Genomic DNA, 17,523 nt, shown 5'->3' with positions numbered 1-17,523 from the left:
GTGGTTATGTGTAACTGAGAAGTAGTGACTGAGGTAAGCAGGGAGAGGAGGCATGGTCCAGTTGGTCCTGACAACTTCTACGGACAACAGGAAAATGGTGGTTGCTCTGCGTGTTCCAGATGCTTCCCTCGGGTTTTGGCAACTCCCAAGCAACCTGTCCCTTAGCTCCTCGGGTGCTGGTGTGGCAGATTGGAGCACGCCTCTCAGCTGCCCACCGTTGCCCACAAAGGTGAACACCCCACACTGCTATAGCAACACAACTCCTCACAAACAGATTTACAACAATGATTTTGGGTAAATTGCGGTTAATTTTCATCGGGCAATTATTTTTGCTAGGAGACCAACCATATACATTTTACCAGTCTTTAAGCACAAGCGTCTTATCCCCTTTAGCACTGTATATAAAAATAAAAGTATTAACAGTAATTAGTTTTTGCCTCTTTTTTTTTTCTCTACTTAGCCTAGGGATAAATGCCTCATGCTAAATAAAAAGGTGAAGGGTGTCTAATATTAGAATGCCAACATCTGAACTAGGGATCAGTGTCCAAACTGCTAGCACCTCTTTCCTGCTAACCATCCTACTTTATGTGAATCAAGAATTTGTACCATGCTGTAGCCCCATGGATTATCTGAATGAAGTTTCAGTCCTACCTTCACTTCAGAAAGCTTAGGCAGAAAGAACATGGTTTTAGCTGTGTTCCATCCCTTCTCCTTCAGTTCCTCGAGAAAAAAAGGAGAAAAATTGAATTTTTTCCATGATACATAAATACTATTGATACACTTGCTGAAAGACTGAAAGATACCTAACTTTGATTTCCTTTGCCCCACTGCTGCCCCTTTCTCTAAATGGATTATGAGTGTCTACAAAATTTTCTTCACAAAGTGGTGGCTAGCTTATATCCCCGGGTTGTACCTTGCAATTCGTTGAGTGTTTAGAAAGACCAAGAATTACAAAAGCAAGTTTAGAAGGCAAAAATAAAATGAATTGTAATCATAGCTCATCCTGTAAAGGGCAACCACACAGCCCAATTTACTAGCATACTACTCAGGTAGAATAAGGTCTGAAGCACCTCTCCTCCCAGAGGTGACAGATTTGCAGGGTCATGGGTGAGGTCAGCACAGCAAAGGTGAAAGTACTTTGGCAACTGCTGAAACACTACCAAGTCTTGGATGAATAAAAGACATCAGCCTGTAACCCTGCCAATAACTTAATCTTCACAGCACAAATATTTATGAGAAAGGCCATGAAAATGATTCAGAGATGATTAATAAACAAAATAATGACACTTCATTACTTCATGTGAAGTTAAAACTGGAACCTTTTAAGAACATACTTGTTGCTTTCCAACAAAGAACACTGGCCATATCCAGGACAGAAATTTGGAAACTTGTTTTTGTGTTATTAACTATTTTGTTGGCAATGAGAGTGGCTGTTGATCAGGCATAGATAGTACCTGGATTTGGAACAAGTAGCAGGACCGGTGTGGTGAGGACTAGAAGCCAGGGTACTCGTCTGAAGCCACATGAGAAAGTCATGAATTTGCAGCATGGGTTGCCACTAAAATCAAAGGAAACACAAACTTTATATAACCTGGTCTGAGTGGCAAAAATAATAGTGGCTTTAAATAAAGCTCCTGTTTACGTACATTTAAAAAAATCATTTTTTACCCTCAGGATTCTCTGTTGTATACAGGATAAAATTCAAACTTCTGAAATTGGCGTACGGATCCCTCATGATTTTCAGCCTTTTTCTTGGCAGATTCTCCTGCCCCTATGTGCACCAAGTCTTCTTGGAACTGGGCCCGTGCACGTTCCCTCTCTCCCTAGAAGGCTTCCTGGCTCATCTTTACCTGACTGGCTTGTGGTGACAGCAGAGAAGCCTTCCCTGCCACCTTGTCCACTACCAGTCACTGGCTTAGGTACCCCTTCTGTGGGTGCCAACAGGGTGCCGTATTTACCTCCATCATGGGGTTTATCACTCCCTTCTGGTTTGATTTTCATGTATCTCTCTCCCCCAACTAGACTATAAACTCCTTGACGACAGGGAACTGGGGTTTGTTCACTGTTGTATAGTTTCTTTTACAGTGCCTAGCAAATAAGAGGGCTCTATAAATATTTGTTGAGTGGATAAATGAATGTTGTAAGGAAATATTATATAAAAATAGATATAATTCTACAATTTGGGGACTTTTAATCATATGCTGCAGCACTATCTATGGCTTTTGTTTAAAAGAACATTTATAAGCATTGGGGTCTCCTGACTCATGGCCTAAACTCAGCATCAGCAAACCAATACCCTCTGTCTTAGTCTGCTATAACAGAATACCACAGACTGCGGCTTAAAAGACGGAAATTTACTTCTCACAGTACTGGAGCCTGGGAAGTCCAAGATCAGGGTGCCAGCTGATTTGGTTCCTGGTGAGAGCTCTCTCCCTGGCTTGCAGATGGCCACCTTCTCACTGTGTCCTTTCATGGCAGAGAGAGAGCTCTCTGGTGACTTTTTATGACCTCTTTTAACCTTAATTACCTGCCAAAGGCCCCATCTCCAAATACAGTCACACTGGGGTTTAGGGCTTCAACTTATGAATTTTGGGGGAGGATACAGTTCAGTCCATAGAACCCTCACCTAGGGAAAGGAGCAGAGTCTAGTGCCCAGGGTTCCTAAACAACCTTTCCACTTCCATCTTAGCAGGGTTTCAGAAGGCTCATTTCCTCACACATGCATATGACAGCTTTTATTAATATCTTATACTAGGACTGAAACGCATTTCTTCAAATAGCATCTGACTTATTAGTTTAGCTATCTGTACTGAAGTCAGATCAATACTGAAAAAGAATCTAGGTTTATCAGTTTAGAACTTTCCTTTAGGCTCATCAAAAAATACAATTTCTATATTGTATTGATATTTGTGGAAGGAGAAAAGAGTAGATAGATGAAAAAAATTCCTGTCTTAATTTTTCAGCATTTTCTCTTTTCTATTTATTAAGACCCTTCTTTGATAGTTTTATTTCATGGATCTTGAATGCAATATAGATTTCCAAATACAGATTAGATAAATTATGATTTTCATGTAAGGCATAAATTGGCTGACTGGAGTAGCAGCATGCTGGGATCACACAATTCCCAGGAAATGCCTGATAGTATAAGTCAGAATAACTTAAAAAGCTGGTAATTTCATGAGCTAGAATATTTTTTTCAATAGTGTAAGGAAAGAGATCACATTATCCTAAGTGTAAAATGCATGTTCATTATGGAATTAAGCTAATATATGCTAAAGGAATACGATTACATTGCTTTGTTGCTACATAGCATAACACTGAAAACAAGCTCTTTAAAAATAAAATGTAATAAAAATAACCACTGGTTTTGTTCATTAAATCTTCAGAAAACAATTTGAAGAAATGGCTTCTTATTTTAAGTTGTCTTCTGTACAGGAATTTGCTAAATATATAACTAATGCCACATCAGAAGAACGACAGAAAATGCTAAGAGACTTTTATGCTTCTCAGTATCCAGAGGTAAAAGAATTTTTTGTGGATTCCCCTTCAGAATGCATTAAATCTGCCTATGAGGAAGGAGAGAGAGTCAGGAATCTGTCTGAAAAAAGAGAGTCTCTTATAAAAGAAAGGGTGTCAGATTCTGTAACTTTGTCATTTAAAAATTCTACCAAAAAATTTTCTCAAATTTGCAGCCCAAAAATATATAAAGAAAAATCAATTAAGTTTCGAAATCACAGTTTCTATAGAGAAGAGGTGCTTTCTAATGATGTGGAAACTAAGAAATTACCTATAAGCTCTACCCAAGAGACGAACAATGGGAAAAACAGCCAAGCATCCAAAGATACTGTAGCATCCTGTTTCCTGAACAGTAAGTCTGGAGCGTATGAGTTGGAAAAGTTGGAAAATACCATGAAAAACCGACAGAATCTCACAGGATTGGATGTTTCAAGAAATGGACCCCTTTTCAAAGTGGAAAACAAAAAGATAGAAAATCCAGTGTTAGAAAACACTTCTGTGGTAAGCTTACTTGGTGACACCTCTATTCTTGATGACCTCTTTAAAAGTCACGGGAACAGTCCCACACAACTACCAAAGAAAGTTCTTTCAGGGCCCATGGAGAAAGCAAAACAGAGACCAAAAGATTTCTGGGACATCTTGAATGAACAGAATGACGAGAGTCTTAGTAAACTCACCGACTTGGCAGTAATAGAGACTCTGTGTGAAAAAGTGCCTTCTGCTGCATCCTCCAAAAGGAAAGAGGATCTTGAAGCTCCTCTTTGGAAATCAAATGAGAAATTTTTGTGGAAAAAATTTAACTCCACTGATACAGATGAAAGCACAACTAATACACAAGAGTAATACATAAACACACAAATTACTACAACCAATGAACTTCTGCCATCAACGTTTACAACACTGTATTCCACACTAATTATGTTACACAGTTGTCAACATATATTTTTAATAAACTCTTGCTCTAGGGTTTTCTTTTTAAGTCTAAAATGTTATCATGTATTGGTTTTCCTTGATAGCTGATTTGATCTTTTAAAAAAATATGATTGTATTATAGTATAAACCTCTTTTATGAAATGGAAAATATTCTGGATTTGTTATCAGGAGACCTGGGGTATCTCTCTTATTGTATAATTATGTGACCTTAGATAAGTCATTTAGGCTGGTGTGCAACCATTTCCTAACATGAAAGACGAAGGGCTTGAACTTGATCCACTTGAGTGTCCTTCCAGTTTAAAAAAGCTTTGTTTCACTCTCCTAGATTCCATTAAGTCATAGGCCAAATTATGCTCACCCCCCAAATCAAATGTATACTAATGAGTTTCTTTCTTACTACCATTTGGAAAATTATTAACTTTTATTTTCCCTCAGTATCATGTACTACTATTATGAAATTATTTATACAAAAGTAATAACTAGTACTGAATACATGATGTGTATTAAAATAGTAAGCTTATAAACTCAAAATCAAAGGGTTAATGTTGTATCACTTTGATATATGTTGCAGTAATACAATAAGTATACAATTATTATCATTAGCCACAGAACACCAATGCGTCAACTTTTTGTACAACTATATAAAGCTTTGTATAGTACTTTGCATTTTTTTAAGTATGAATAAATGAGTAAACATTTGATTTTATTTAAAACTCTTATGTTTTGTTGAACTTAACTTATATAGTTTATAACCAATGGAATGTGCTTGTTGTTGAATTCACTTATTTGGAAACATTCACTCAGCCCCTATGGGTGCTGTGCTAGGAGCTCGAGATGTACAGGTGAGGCACTGCTACCAGTAAAACAAAGGAAACCATATGTATAAAGAGTCGGGTCTGTAAAGCCCCTGGCATCATGCCTGGCACATGGTAGCAGGACCTGAGGCTTCTACTGACCCACACACAGATACGCTGTGGCAACTTTCCCTCAGTTGAACCCGCAGGGCTATGATGGGAGGAAATATCCAGAAAATAGCAGTGAACCAGGAAATGGTGGTGCTCGGAGATCACTGTGAATTGTTACTGTATTGAGGGGAGGGGGCCTTTGGAGTACCCAGCCATCGCAGTGTGGAGCCATTGCTCAGAAATGGGGAAAAAAAGAAAGAAAAATCTTTTCTTAAGGGACTGAATGGCCAAGTATGTTTTTCTCTAGGGCAGTGTTGAGAGCTGTGAAATATAATTTCATGACCCAGTACACGTGTTAATACATATATATGAATGAAAATGTTTATGAAATAATATTTACCCTTAAGGCATGCAACATATTTTGGTATTTTCTCTTCTATTGCACTTTTGCCTCTTGTATATGTATGTTTTTTAATGCTTTCATAACCCACTAAATTGATTTCATGACCCACTAATGACTGGGAACCGCAGTTCAAAAATTCTGTTTTAGGTTATATAGACTTAGTCTTTTTTTTTTTTTTTTTTTTTTGCTGCTCGCAGCTGAGTTGTGTCCAGACTTATTAGATGCTACATTTCACCACCAGGAGCTTGCTACAAAATGAATGTGCTGTGCAGTGTGTGATAGACTTGACATATAAATGTTAGACTGCTGTGGGATCAGCTGTACGAGGAGCTCAGAAAGAAAGTAGATGCATCTTCATCTCAGTTTATATATCAGACAGTAGAGTTCAGTCATTTTAATCAAAGTGTATCTTTCATAAAGTACCTTTTAATTTTTTTACATAGACATGACCTTAGAAACATAAAATGATGTTCATACAAATATTACCTCTATACTCTTCAAATATAATTAAATGCTATTTAATTTTAGATTTTTATCAGTGCTGGTCAAAATGGGAGCAAAAGTACACATCTGGAGTTTAAACATTAGTTTCCAACAGTTGTCAGTGAAATGTTTGTCATAATTATCATGTAGGAATGGTTTGCCAAGCAGAGTATGAGGTTCAGTATGGAAATGAGCCACTCAGAACGTTCCAGAAGGGTAACTTTAAGGGTTGACCTTCCTTGCAGTGGAGCAGTGGGAAGATTTGGTTCAACTATTGATGAATGTGAGAACAGACACTGTAATAAGAATCCTTCCTTCCCCACTCCACTAGTGTCATGCCACCAAGTTCTCCCAACTAAGAAGGTGACCACAGGCAAATCCCAGGGTTTATTTCAGCATCAGTTTCCCCTTTAAATTTGAGATGGACTGTATCGGTAGTGTTCAAGCATTTTTTTTTTAATTTTTTATTTATTATTTTTTTAAATTTTTGGCTGTGTTGGGTCTTCGTTTCTGTGCGAGGGCTTTCTCCAGTTGCGGCAAGTGGGGGCCACTCTTCATCGCGGTGCGCGGGCCTCTCACTATCGCAGCCTCTCTTGTTGCGGAGCACGGGCTCCAGACGCGCAGGCTCAGTAGTTGTGGCTCACGGGCCTAGTTGCTCCGCGGCATGTGGGATCTTCCCAGACCAGGGCTCGAACCCGTATCCCCTGCATTGGCAGGCAGATTCTCAACCACTGTGCCACCAGGGAAGCCCCCAAGCATTTTTTTAAGCAAAGGAACTCTACCGTAATTAGAGGCTCAATTATTTATAAGAATTAAAATGGAGGTCTGTTGATTCAAGCAGCACCACTGTGGCTCCGTGGAGCATTAGTTTGAAAACGACAGGGATGAGATCATTGCCAAAAAATCTTCCAACTTCAAGTTTCCATGATTCTATTTGCCACAATCTGTATTTTTTACTTCTCTTCAAAGCAGCAATAGAGTTTCTGGCTGCTAGCACTCAAAACATAATTATCAGTATTGGAAACTGAGGCAAGATACTGTGAGACCATTGCACTTGAACTCTTCAGAGTTCCCTTCAAGCCCTGAAACCACTTTTTTGGGTAAATTAACATCATCTGCAAGCAGTGCAGCTGCTCCTAAGTGTTCAAGGTGAAAGAGCCTTAGTTTGCAGAGATGAGTTGGTGATAAACTTTTCATCAATCCATAGAAAATGAGAAAGCCAAGGACAGTATAGGGTTGTTTTTAAAGTTGAATGAGCAGTTTTAAGATTCTGAAGTTATCCTTCATGATATAAAATAGTCATCTTTTATGAAATGATAGCATATCATAGTTTTTCGCCTATTTCATTGTCCTTACTTGATATAAAAATTGATAACCATATGTCAGTTCCCAAAAGTTTTGACATTTACTAGTCTATAAAATCCAAAAGAATGGGTTCACTGCCTGCCTCAAAGGTCATTTTTCACATATGAGGCAATAGAGCTCCACGGTCACTATGTCATAAACCCAGTTAACAGTGGGTCTAGAACCCACCAAGGATGCCAGTGAACCTATAAGATCCTATAAGATGCATCGGCCTTCAAAGAGCCCAGAGTGCAGAGCACTTTTTAGGCTCCTCACCTAATTCTCATTTAATCATCACTGATGTGATCTTGTTTCCCAGTTCTATCCCCACCTTTTGCAAAGCATCCTCCACCCAGCGCTTCTGGAGGGCCTTAAAGGGAAGGTTCGTAAGCTGAGGAACAGGTCTTGGCACTGGTGACACTGCATTTGCCCTGGGTGACAGCCCCATGCACTGCCCTGTCTCCACACCTCCCCCAGTGCTGGCTCCATGTGGTGTTCGTGGCAGGTGGAAAGAACACCGTTGCCTCACAGGATCTTGCAGGGTATTAAGTATGAAAACAGCCACTTGGGTGTTTACTTTCTGCCCCTACGGGGAGAGACTCGGACTGACCTTCCCTTCAGAAGTCTAAGTCTGTGTGGTCCCCAGCCCTGAAGTGGCAAGTCAGAACTACCTGCAGAGGCTTTTCCACACACGGGTGCCCAGGTCCCTCCCCAGAAGATTCTAGTTCAGAAGGTCTAGGATTCAGCATAGATACCCATTTTTATTTTTAAAGTTTCACAATAATTCTGATATGTTAATGTTTTGTCTGAGACTTTGTTGCTGGACAGGACTCACTTGACTTCTCCAGTGAGCCCCCAACCCACGTGAAACCAGTGGACATGCAACTGAGCTCACGCTGGAGCCATCCTGTATTTTTTTTTAGGCCCCAAAGTGGTTGTTATGTTTCCATAAAAATACCCAGGGGAGGAGAGAAGATGGCGGAAGAGTAAGACGCGGAGATCACCTTCCTTCCCACAGATACAGTAGAAATACATCTACACATGGAACTGCTCCTACAGAACACCCACTGAACGCTGGCAGAAAACGTCAGACCTCCCAAAAGGCAAGAAAATCCCCACGTACTTGGGTAGGGCAAAAGAAAAAAAGAAATAACAGAGACAAAAGAATAGGGACGGCACCTGCACCAGTGGGAGGGAGCTGTGAAGGAGGAAAGATTTCCACGCACTAGGAAGCCCCTTCGCGGGCAGAGACTGCGCGTGGCAGAGGGGGGAAGCTTCGGAGCCACGGAGGAGAGCGCAGCCACAGGGGTGTGGAGGGCAAAGCGGAGAGATTCCCGCACTTCCCGCACGGAGGCTCGGCGCTGACCAGCACTCACCAGCCCAAGAGGCTTGTCTGCTCAGCCGCCGGGGCGGGCGGGGCTGGGAGCTGAGGCTCGGGCTTCGGTTGGATCGCAGGGAGAGGACTGGGGTTGGCGGCATGAACACAGCCTGAAGGGGTTAGTGCACCACAGCTAGCCGGGAGGGAGTCCGGGAAAAAGTCTGCAGCTGCCGAAGAGGCAAGAGACTTTTTCTTCCCTGTTTCCTGGTGCGCGAGGAGAGGGGATTCAGAGCGCCGCCTAAACGAACTTCAGAGACGGGCGCGAGCCGCGGCTAACAGCGCGGATCCCACAGCAACAGGGGCGCAGAGGGAAAAACAGAGAGACTCCCGCACAGAGGCTCGGCGCCGAGCAGCGCTCACCAGCCCGAGAGGCTTGTCTGCTCACCCGCCGGGGCGGGCGGATCGCAGGGAGAGGACTGGGGTTGGCGGCATGAACACAGCCTGAAGGGGTTGGCGCACCACAGCTGGCTGGGAGGGAGACCGGGAAAAAGTCTGCAGCTGCCGAAGAGGGAAGAGACTTTTTCTTGCCTCTTTGTTTCGCGGCCCGCATGGAGAGGGGATTCAGAGCGCCGCCTAAAGGAACTCCAGAGACTGGCGCGAGCCGCGGCTATCAGCGCGGACCCCAGAGACGGGCGTGAGACGCTGGGGCTGCTGCTGCCGCCTCCAAAAAGCCTGTGTGTGAGCACAGGTCACTCTCCACACCGCCCCTCACGGGAGCCCGTGCAGCCCGCCACTGCCAGCGTCCCGTGATCCGGGGACAAGTTCCCCGGGAGAACACACGGCGCGCCTCGGGCTGCTGCGACGTCACGCCGGCCTCTGACGCCGCAGGCTCGCCCCGCCTCCTCTGTACCCCTCCCTCCCCGCGGCCTGGGTGAGCCAGAGCCCCGGAAGCAGCTGCTCCTTTAACCCCGTCCTGTCTGGGCAGGGAACAGACGCCCTCAGGCGACCTACACGCAGAGGCGGGTCCAAATCCAAAGCTGATCCCCAGGAGCTGTGCGAACAGAGAAGAGGAGGGGAAATCTCTCCCAGCAGCCTCAGAAGCAGTGGATTAAAACTCCACAAACAACTTGATGTGCCTGCATCTGTTGAATACCTGAATAGACAACGAATCATCCCAAATTCAGGAGGTGGACTTTGGGAGCAGGATATATTAATTTTTCCCCTTTTCCTTTTTTTTTTGTGAGTGTATATGTATATGCTTCTGGGGGAGATTTTGTCTGTATAGCTTTGCTTTATAATAGCTTTATTTTACTTCACTATATTATAGCCTCTTTCTTTCTTTCTTTCTTTCTTTCTATTTTTTCTCCCTTTTACTCTGAGCCGTCTGGACGAAAGGCTCTTGGTGCTTCAGCCAGGCATCAGGGCCGTACCTCGGAGGTGGGAGAGCCAACTTCAGGACACTGGTCCACAAGAGACCTCCCAGCTCCACGTAATACCAAACGGCAAAAATCTCTCAGAGATCTCCATCTCAACATCAAGACCCAGCATCACTCAATGACCAGCAAGCTACAGTGCTGAACAACCTATGCCAAACAACTAGCAAAACAGGAACACAGCCCCATCCATTAGCAGAGAGGCTGCCTAAAATCATAATAAGGCCACAGACACCCCAAAATACACCACCAGACGTGGACGTGCCCACCAGAAAGACAAGATCCAGCCTCATCCACCAGAACACAGGCACTAGTTCCCTCCACCAGGAAGCCTACACAACCCACTGAACCAACCTTAGCCACTGGGAACAGATAACAAAAACAATGGGAACTATGAACCTGAAGCCTGTGAAAAGGAGACCCCAAACACAGTAAGATAAGCAAAATGAGACGACAGAAAAACACACAGCAGATGAAGGAGCAGGGTCAAAACACACTAGACTTAACAAATGAAGAGGAAATAGGTAGTCTACCTGAAAAAGAATTCAGAATAATGATAGTAAGGATGATCCAAAATCTTGGAAATAGAATAGACAAAATGCAAGAAACATTTAACAAGGACGTAGAAGAACTAAAGAGGAACCAAGCAATGATGAAAAACACAATAAATGAAATTAAAAATACTCTAGATGGGATCAATAGCAGAATAACTGAGGCAGAAGAAAGGATAAGTGACCTGGAAGATAAAATGGTGGAAATAACTACTGCAGAGCAGGATAAAGAAAAAAGAATGAAAAGAACTGAGGACAGTCTCAGAGACCTCTGGGACAACATTAAACGCACCAACATTCGAATTATAGGGGTCCCAGAAGAAGAAGAGAAAAAGAAAGGGACTGAGAAAATATTTGAAGAGATTATAGTTGAAAACTTCCCTAATATGGGAAAGGAAATAGTTAATCAAGTCCTGGAAGCACAGAGAGTCCCATACAGGATAAACCCAAGGAGAAACACGCCAAGACACATATTAATCAAACTGTCAAAAATTAAATATAAGGAAAACATATTAAAGGCAGCAAGGGAAAAAAAACAAATAACACACAAGGGAATCCCCATAAGGTTAACATCTGATCTTTCAGCAGAAACTCTGCAAGCCAGAAGGGAGTGGCAGGATATACTTAAAGTGATGAAGGAGAAAAACCTACAACCAAGGCTACTCTACCCAGCAAGGATCTCATTCAGATTTGATGGAGAAATTAAAACCTTTACAGACAAGCAAAAGCTGAGAGAGTTCAGCACCACCAAACCAGCTTTACAACAAATGCTAAAGGAACTTCTCTAGGCAAGAAACACAAGAGAAGGAAAACACCTACAATAACAAACCCAAAACATTTAAGAAAATGGGAATAGGAACATACATATCGATAATTACCTTGAATGTAAATGGATTAAATGCTCCCACCAAAAGACACAGGCTGGCTGAATGGATACAAAAACAAGACCCATATATATGCTGTCTACAAGAGACCCACTTCAGACCTAGAGACACATACAGACTGAAAGTGAGGGGATGGAAAAAGATATTCCATGCAAATGGAAATCAAAAGAAAGCTGGAGTAGCAATTCTCATATCAGACAAAATGGACTTTAAAATAAAGACTATTACAAGAGACAAAGAAGGACACTATATAATGATCAAGGGATCGATCCAAGAGGAAGGTATAACAATTGTAAATATTTATGCACCCAACATAGGAGCACCTCAATACATAAGGCAAATACTAACAGCCATAAAAGGGGAAATCGACAGCAACACAATCATAGTAGGGGACTTTAACACCCCACTTTCACCAATGGACAGATCATCCAAAATGAAAATAAATAAGGAAACACAAGCTTTAAATGATACATTAAACAAGATGGACTTAATTGATATTTATAGGACATTCCACCCAAAAACAACAGAATACACATTTTTCTCAAGTGCTCATGGAACATTCTCCAGGATAGATCATATCTTGGGTCACAAATCAAGCCTTGGTAAATTTAAGAAAATTGAAATCGTATCAAGTATCTTTTCCGACCACAACGCTATGAGACTAGATATCAATTACAGGAAAAGATCTGTAAAAAATACAAACACATGGAGGCTACACAATACACTACTTAATAACGAAGTGATCACTGAAGAAATCAAAGGGGAAATCAAAAAATACCTAGAAACAAATGACAATGGAGATACGACGACCCAAAACCTATGGGACGCAGCAAAAGCAGTGCTAAGAGGGAAGTTTATAGCAATACAAGCCTACCTCAAGAAACAGGAAACATCTCGAATAAACAACCTAACCTTGCACCTAAAGCAATTAGAGAAAGAAGAACAAAAAACCCCCAAAGCCAGCAGAAGGAAAGAAATTATAAAGATCAGGTCAGAAATAAATGAAAAAGAAATGAAGGAAACAATAGCAAAAATCAATGAAACTAAAAGCTGGTTCTTTGAGAAGATAAACAAAATTGATAAACCATTAGCCAGACTCATCAAGAGAAAAAGGGAGAAGACTAAGATCAATAGAATTAGAAATGAAAAAGGAGAAGTAACCACTGACACTGCAGAAATACAAAAGATCATGAGAGATTACTACAAGCAACTCTATGCCAATAAAATGGACAACCTGGAAGAAATGGACAGATTCTTAGAAATGCACAAACTGCTGAGACTGAACCAGGAAGAAATAGAAAATATGAACAGACCAATCACAAGCACTGAAATTGAAACTGTGATTAAAAACCTTCCAACAAACAGAAGCCCAGGACCAGATGGCTTCACAGGTGAATTCTATCAAACATTTAGAGAAGAGCTAACACCTGTCCTTCTCAAACTCTTCCAAAATATTGCAGAGGGAGGAACACTCCCAAACTCATTCTACGAGGCCACCATCACCCTGATACCAAAACCAGACAAAGATGTCACAAAGAAAGAAAACTACAGGCCAATATCACTGATGAACATAGATGCAAAAATCCTCAACAAAATACTAGCAAACAGAATCCAACAGCACATTAAAAGGATCATACACCATGATCAAGTGGGGTTTATCCCAGGAATGCAAGGATTCTTCAATATACGCAAATCAATCAACGTGATACACCATATTAACAAATTGAAGGAGAAAAACCATATGATCATCTCAATAGATGCAGAGAAAGCTTTTGACAAAATTCAACACCCATTTATGATAAAAGCACTGCAGAAAGTAGGCATAGAGGGAACTTTCCTCAACATAATAAAGGCCATATATGACAAACCCACAGCCAACATTGTCCTCAATGGTGAAAAACTGAAACCATTTCCACTAAGATCAGGAACAAGACAAGGTTGCCCACTCTCACCACTATTATTCAACATAGTTTTGGAAGTGTTAGCCACAGCAATCAGAGAAGACAAAGAGATAAAAGGAATCCAATTCGGAAAAGAAGAAGTAAAGCTGTCACTGTTTGCAGATGACATGATACTATACATAGAGAATCCTAAAGATGCTACCAGAAAACTCCTAGAGCTAATCAATGAATTTGGTAAAGTAGCAGGATACAAAATTAATGCACAGAAATCTCTTGCATTTCTATACACTAATGACGAAAAATCTGAAAGTGAAATTAAGAAAACACTCCCGTTTACCATTGCAACAAAAAGAATAAAATATCTAGGAATAAACCTACCTAAGGAGACAAAAGACCTGTACGCAGAAAATTATAAGACACTGATGAAAGAAATTAAAGATGATACAAATAGATGGAGAGATATACCATGTTCCTGGATTGGAAGAATCAACATTGTGAAAATGACTCTACTACCCAAAGCAATCTACAGATTCAATGCAATCCCTATCAAACTACCACTGGCATTTTTCACAGAACTAGAACAAAAAATTTCACAATTTGTATGGAAACACAAAAGACCCCGAATAGCCAAAGCAATCTTGAGAACGAAGAATGGAGCTGGGGGAATCAGGCTCCCTGACTTCAGACTATATTACAAAGCTTCAGTAATCAAGACAGTTTGGTACTGGCACAAAAACAGAAATATAGATCAATGGAACAGGATAGAAAGCCCAGAGATAAACCCACACACATATGGTCACCTTATCTTTGATAAAGGAGGCAAGCATATACAGTGGAGAAAAGACAGCCTCTTCAATAAGTGGTGCTGGGAAAATTGGACAGGTACATGTAAAAGTATGAAATTAGAACACTCCCTGACACCATGCACAAAAATAAACTCAAAATGGATTAAAGACCTAAATGTAAGGCCAGACACTATCAAACTCTTAGAGGAAAACATTGGCAGAACACTCTATGACATACATCACAGCAAGATTCTTTTTGACCCAGCTCCCAGAGAAATGGAAATAAGAACACAAATAAACAAATGGGACCTAATGAAACTTAAAAGCTTTTGCACAGCAAAGGAAACCATAAACAAGACCAAAAGACAACCATCAGAATGGGAGAAAATATTTGCAAATGAAGCAACTGACGAAGGATTAATCTCCAATATTTACAAGCAGCTCATGCAGCTCAATAACAAAAAAATGAACAACCCAATCCAAAAATGGGCAGAAGACCTAAATAGACATTTCTCCAAAGAAGATATACAGATGGCCTACAGACACATGAAAGAATGCTCAACATCATTAATCATTAGAGAAATGCAAATCAAAACTACAATGAGATATCATCTCACACCGGTCAGAATGGCCATCATCAAAAAATCTAGAAACAATAAATGCTGGAGGGGGTGTGGAGGAAAGGGAACCCTCTTGCACTGTTGGTGGGAATGTAAATTGATACAGCCACTATGGAGAACAGTATGGAGGTTCCTTAGAAAACTACAAATAGAACTACCATACGACCCAGCAATCCCACTACTGGGCATATACCCTGAGAAAACCATAGGTCAAAAAGTGTCATGTACCACAATGTTCATTGCAGCGCTATTTACAATAGCCAGGACATGGAATCAATCTAAATGTCCATCGACAGATGAATGGATAAAGAAGATGTGGCACATATATACAATGGAATATTACTCAGCCATAAAAAGAAATGAAATGGAGGTATTTGTAATGAGGTGGATGGAGTTAGAGTCTGTCATACAGAGTGAAGTAAGTCAGAAAGAGAAAAACAAATACAGTATGCTAACACATGTATACGGAATCTAAGGAAAAAAAAAAAAAGGCCATGAAGAACCTAGTGGCAAGACGGGAATAAAGACACAGACCTACTAGAGAATGGACTTGAGGATATGAGGAGGGGGTGGGGTGAGATGTGACAGGGTAAGAGAGTGTCATGGACATATATACACTACCAAATGTAAAATAGATAGCTAGTGGGAAGCAGCCGCATAGCACAGGAAGATCAGCTCGGTGCTTTGTGACCACCTAGAGGGGTGGGATGGGGAGGGTGGGAGGGAGGGAGATGCAAGAGGGAAGAGAAATGGGAACATATTGTATATGTATAACTGATTCACTTTGTTATAAAGCAGAAGCTAACACACCATTGTAAGGCAATTGTACTTCAATAAAGATGTTAAAAAAAAAAAATACCCACACACAGAATTGTTTCTCTGATTAAACTTTACCAAAAATACTTCATTTATTTATTTTTTTTACTGTAGGTTAACAATTTTTGTGGTAATATTTATCCCCTAAATTTCCAAATTTAAGACCAATCTTATTTCTATGAGCATGATGCCCTTATGTCACTGATATGGATAATGCCCAATGGACATTCTTGGTTTTGTACTGCTTTCTCTCATAGTTAAAAATCAAGAATGCCTCTTTCTACAGATGTCTTTTTGCGCCCCTTCCTCTCATAGAAAGAAATAACTGAAACTCAATTTATATTGTTTATATATTTAAGCAAGGGGGAAAGTGTGCATCTTGGATGTATAGGAAATCTTGGAATTTCCTATACATCTCTAAGGAAACTCCAGTGAGTCCTCTTGTCAAATATGAGTTTTTGTCCCCCTCCCCATATCTTTTAACTTTGGGTTTTTCTTTATTTTTTGTAAAGTGAAACTTTGTAAAGTGAAACTGAACTGAAAGATGGACTTCAAAAGAAGCCTCATAATAGCTAATTCATATATATTTTCTTCTTTCCTAAAGCCATTATAAAAGTATTGATAAAAACAAAAAAAAAAATCTTAATTTTTCAAAACATAAATGTCAACATGTGGTCATGGGAACTTCTGATTTTGCATGATCAGAGTCTGCCTGGCCTGCCCATCTGCCAGCGTCCTCACTATGCTTCCAACAGTCAACTCTGTCTCACTGTATCAGCCAGTACTCACTGCCTTCCTGACCCAGTGCCAATGCCCTGAGTGGCCTCCCTTCAGCACTGCCTGGCAAAACCCCAGGTTTTTTCCAGGTCAGTCCTTACCCACCCCTCCCTGCCCCCAAGCATCCTGCTCACCAGTATCAATGGAGCCCCCAGTGCCCTGCCCAGCAACCTAATAGCTTCCCCTCCTCAATCAGCTTTCCCCACTCTCCGCAAACACTACATCAAACCTGCATCTCAGACTTCTTAACTCCCCAATTTCCCTATTTAGTAGATACCTCACCCTCCGGCTTCACATATTGGGAAATGCCATCAGCAAAGGAGCTCTGAATGTCATATGTGGGACACTGCAGAGGCCCTATCACCAGGCAAGTCAACCCCAGAGGCAGGAATTCACTGACCTCCCATGAAAAGGGAAAACCAACCAGTTAGTGGGGCCCTTGCAGAGGTGCCATTCACCACCTGAAATGGCCCAGAGCTGCCACATTGCCCTGAAAGGCATAACAGCCCCTATAGTCCTAAAAGACACCCTAGGGCACAGCAGTGTGCTGGGGGATGTTGGGGAGGACAGCCAGGTCTCAGGAAGACTGGAGGGTCCCCTAGGAAGGTATGTGGGTAAGGGAACAAGAGCCGCCAAGGAACCCAGGCACAAATGACGGGTGCTCTCTGAGTGAAGCATGATTTGGGCTGGAGTGATAAGAGCAGGTCACCCCCAAATTCTGGAGATGGGTCGGTGGCCAGACCTGAAAGAATGGGAAGGCCAGAACATCACTTCCTCCCTTGGCCTTTAAAACCCTAAATGAGCAGGAACGTGGGCCTAGTAGAGAAGTTGGAGCTTTGGACTGCCAAACATAA

General features: G+C 41.4%; 1 protein-coding gene across 6 annotated transcripts in view; it reads left to right on the top strand.

Annotated features, from left to right (window-relative positions):
• ERCC6L2 (ERCC excision repair 6 like 2) overlaps positions 1 to 17,523 on the top strand; it is a 182,647-nt gene that overhangs the window by 153,499 nt on the left and 11,625 nt on the right. For 4 of the 6 annotated variants that reach the window (XM_036855628.1, XM_036855631.1, XM_036855630.1 and 1 more), the window contains one exon: positions 3,387 to 4,469. The exons of 1 other annotated variant lie outside the window; for it this stretch is intronic. In XM_036855628.1, coding sequence (XP_036711523.1) covers positions 3,387 to 4,359 — 973 coding nt within the window. In that variant the 3' untranslated portion in view covers positions 4,360 to 4,469. Of the gene's footprint in view, positions 1 to 1,759; positions 1,969 to 3,386; positions 4,470 to 17,523 lie in introns of those variants that run through there. One more of the 6 variants, XM_036855632.1, reaches the window with a different exon arrangement.

Source organism: Balaenoptera musculus, chromosome 6, assembly GCF_009873245.2.
Source record: "Balaenoptera musculus isolate JJ_BM4_2016_0621 chromosome 6, mBalMus1.pri.v3, whole genome shotgun sequence".
Taxonomy (NCBI): domain Eukaryota; kingdom Metazoa; phylum Chordata; class Mammalia; order Artiodactyla; family Balaenopteridae; genus Balaenoptera; species Balaenoptera musculus.
The sequence above is the reverse complement of the archived record's forward strand: the minus strand, read 5'-3'. Positions and strand labels throughout refer to the sequence as shown.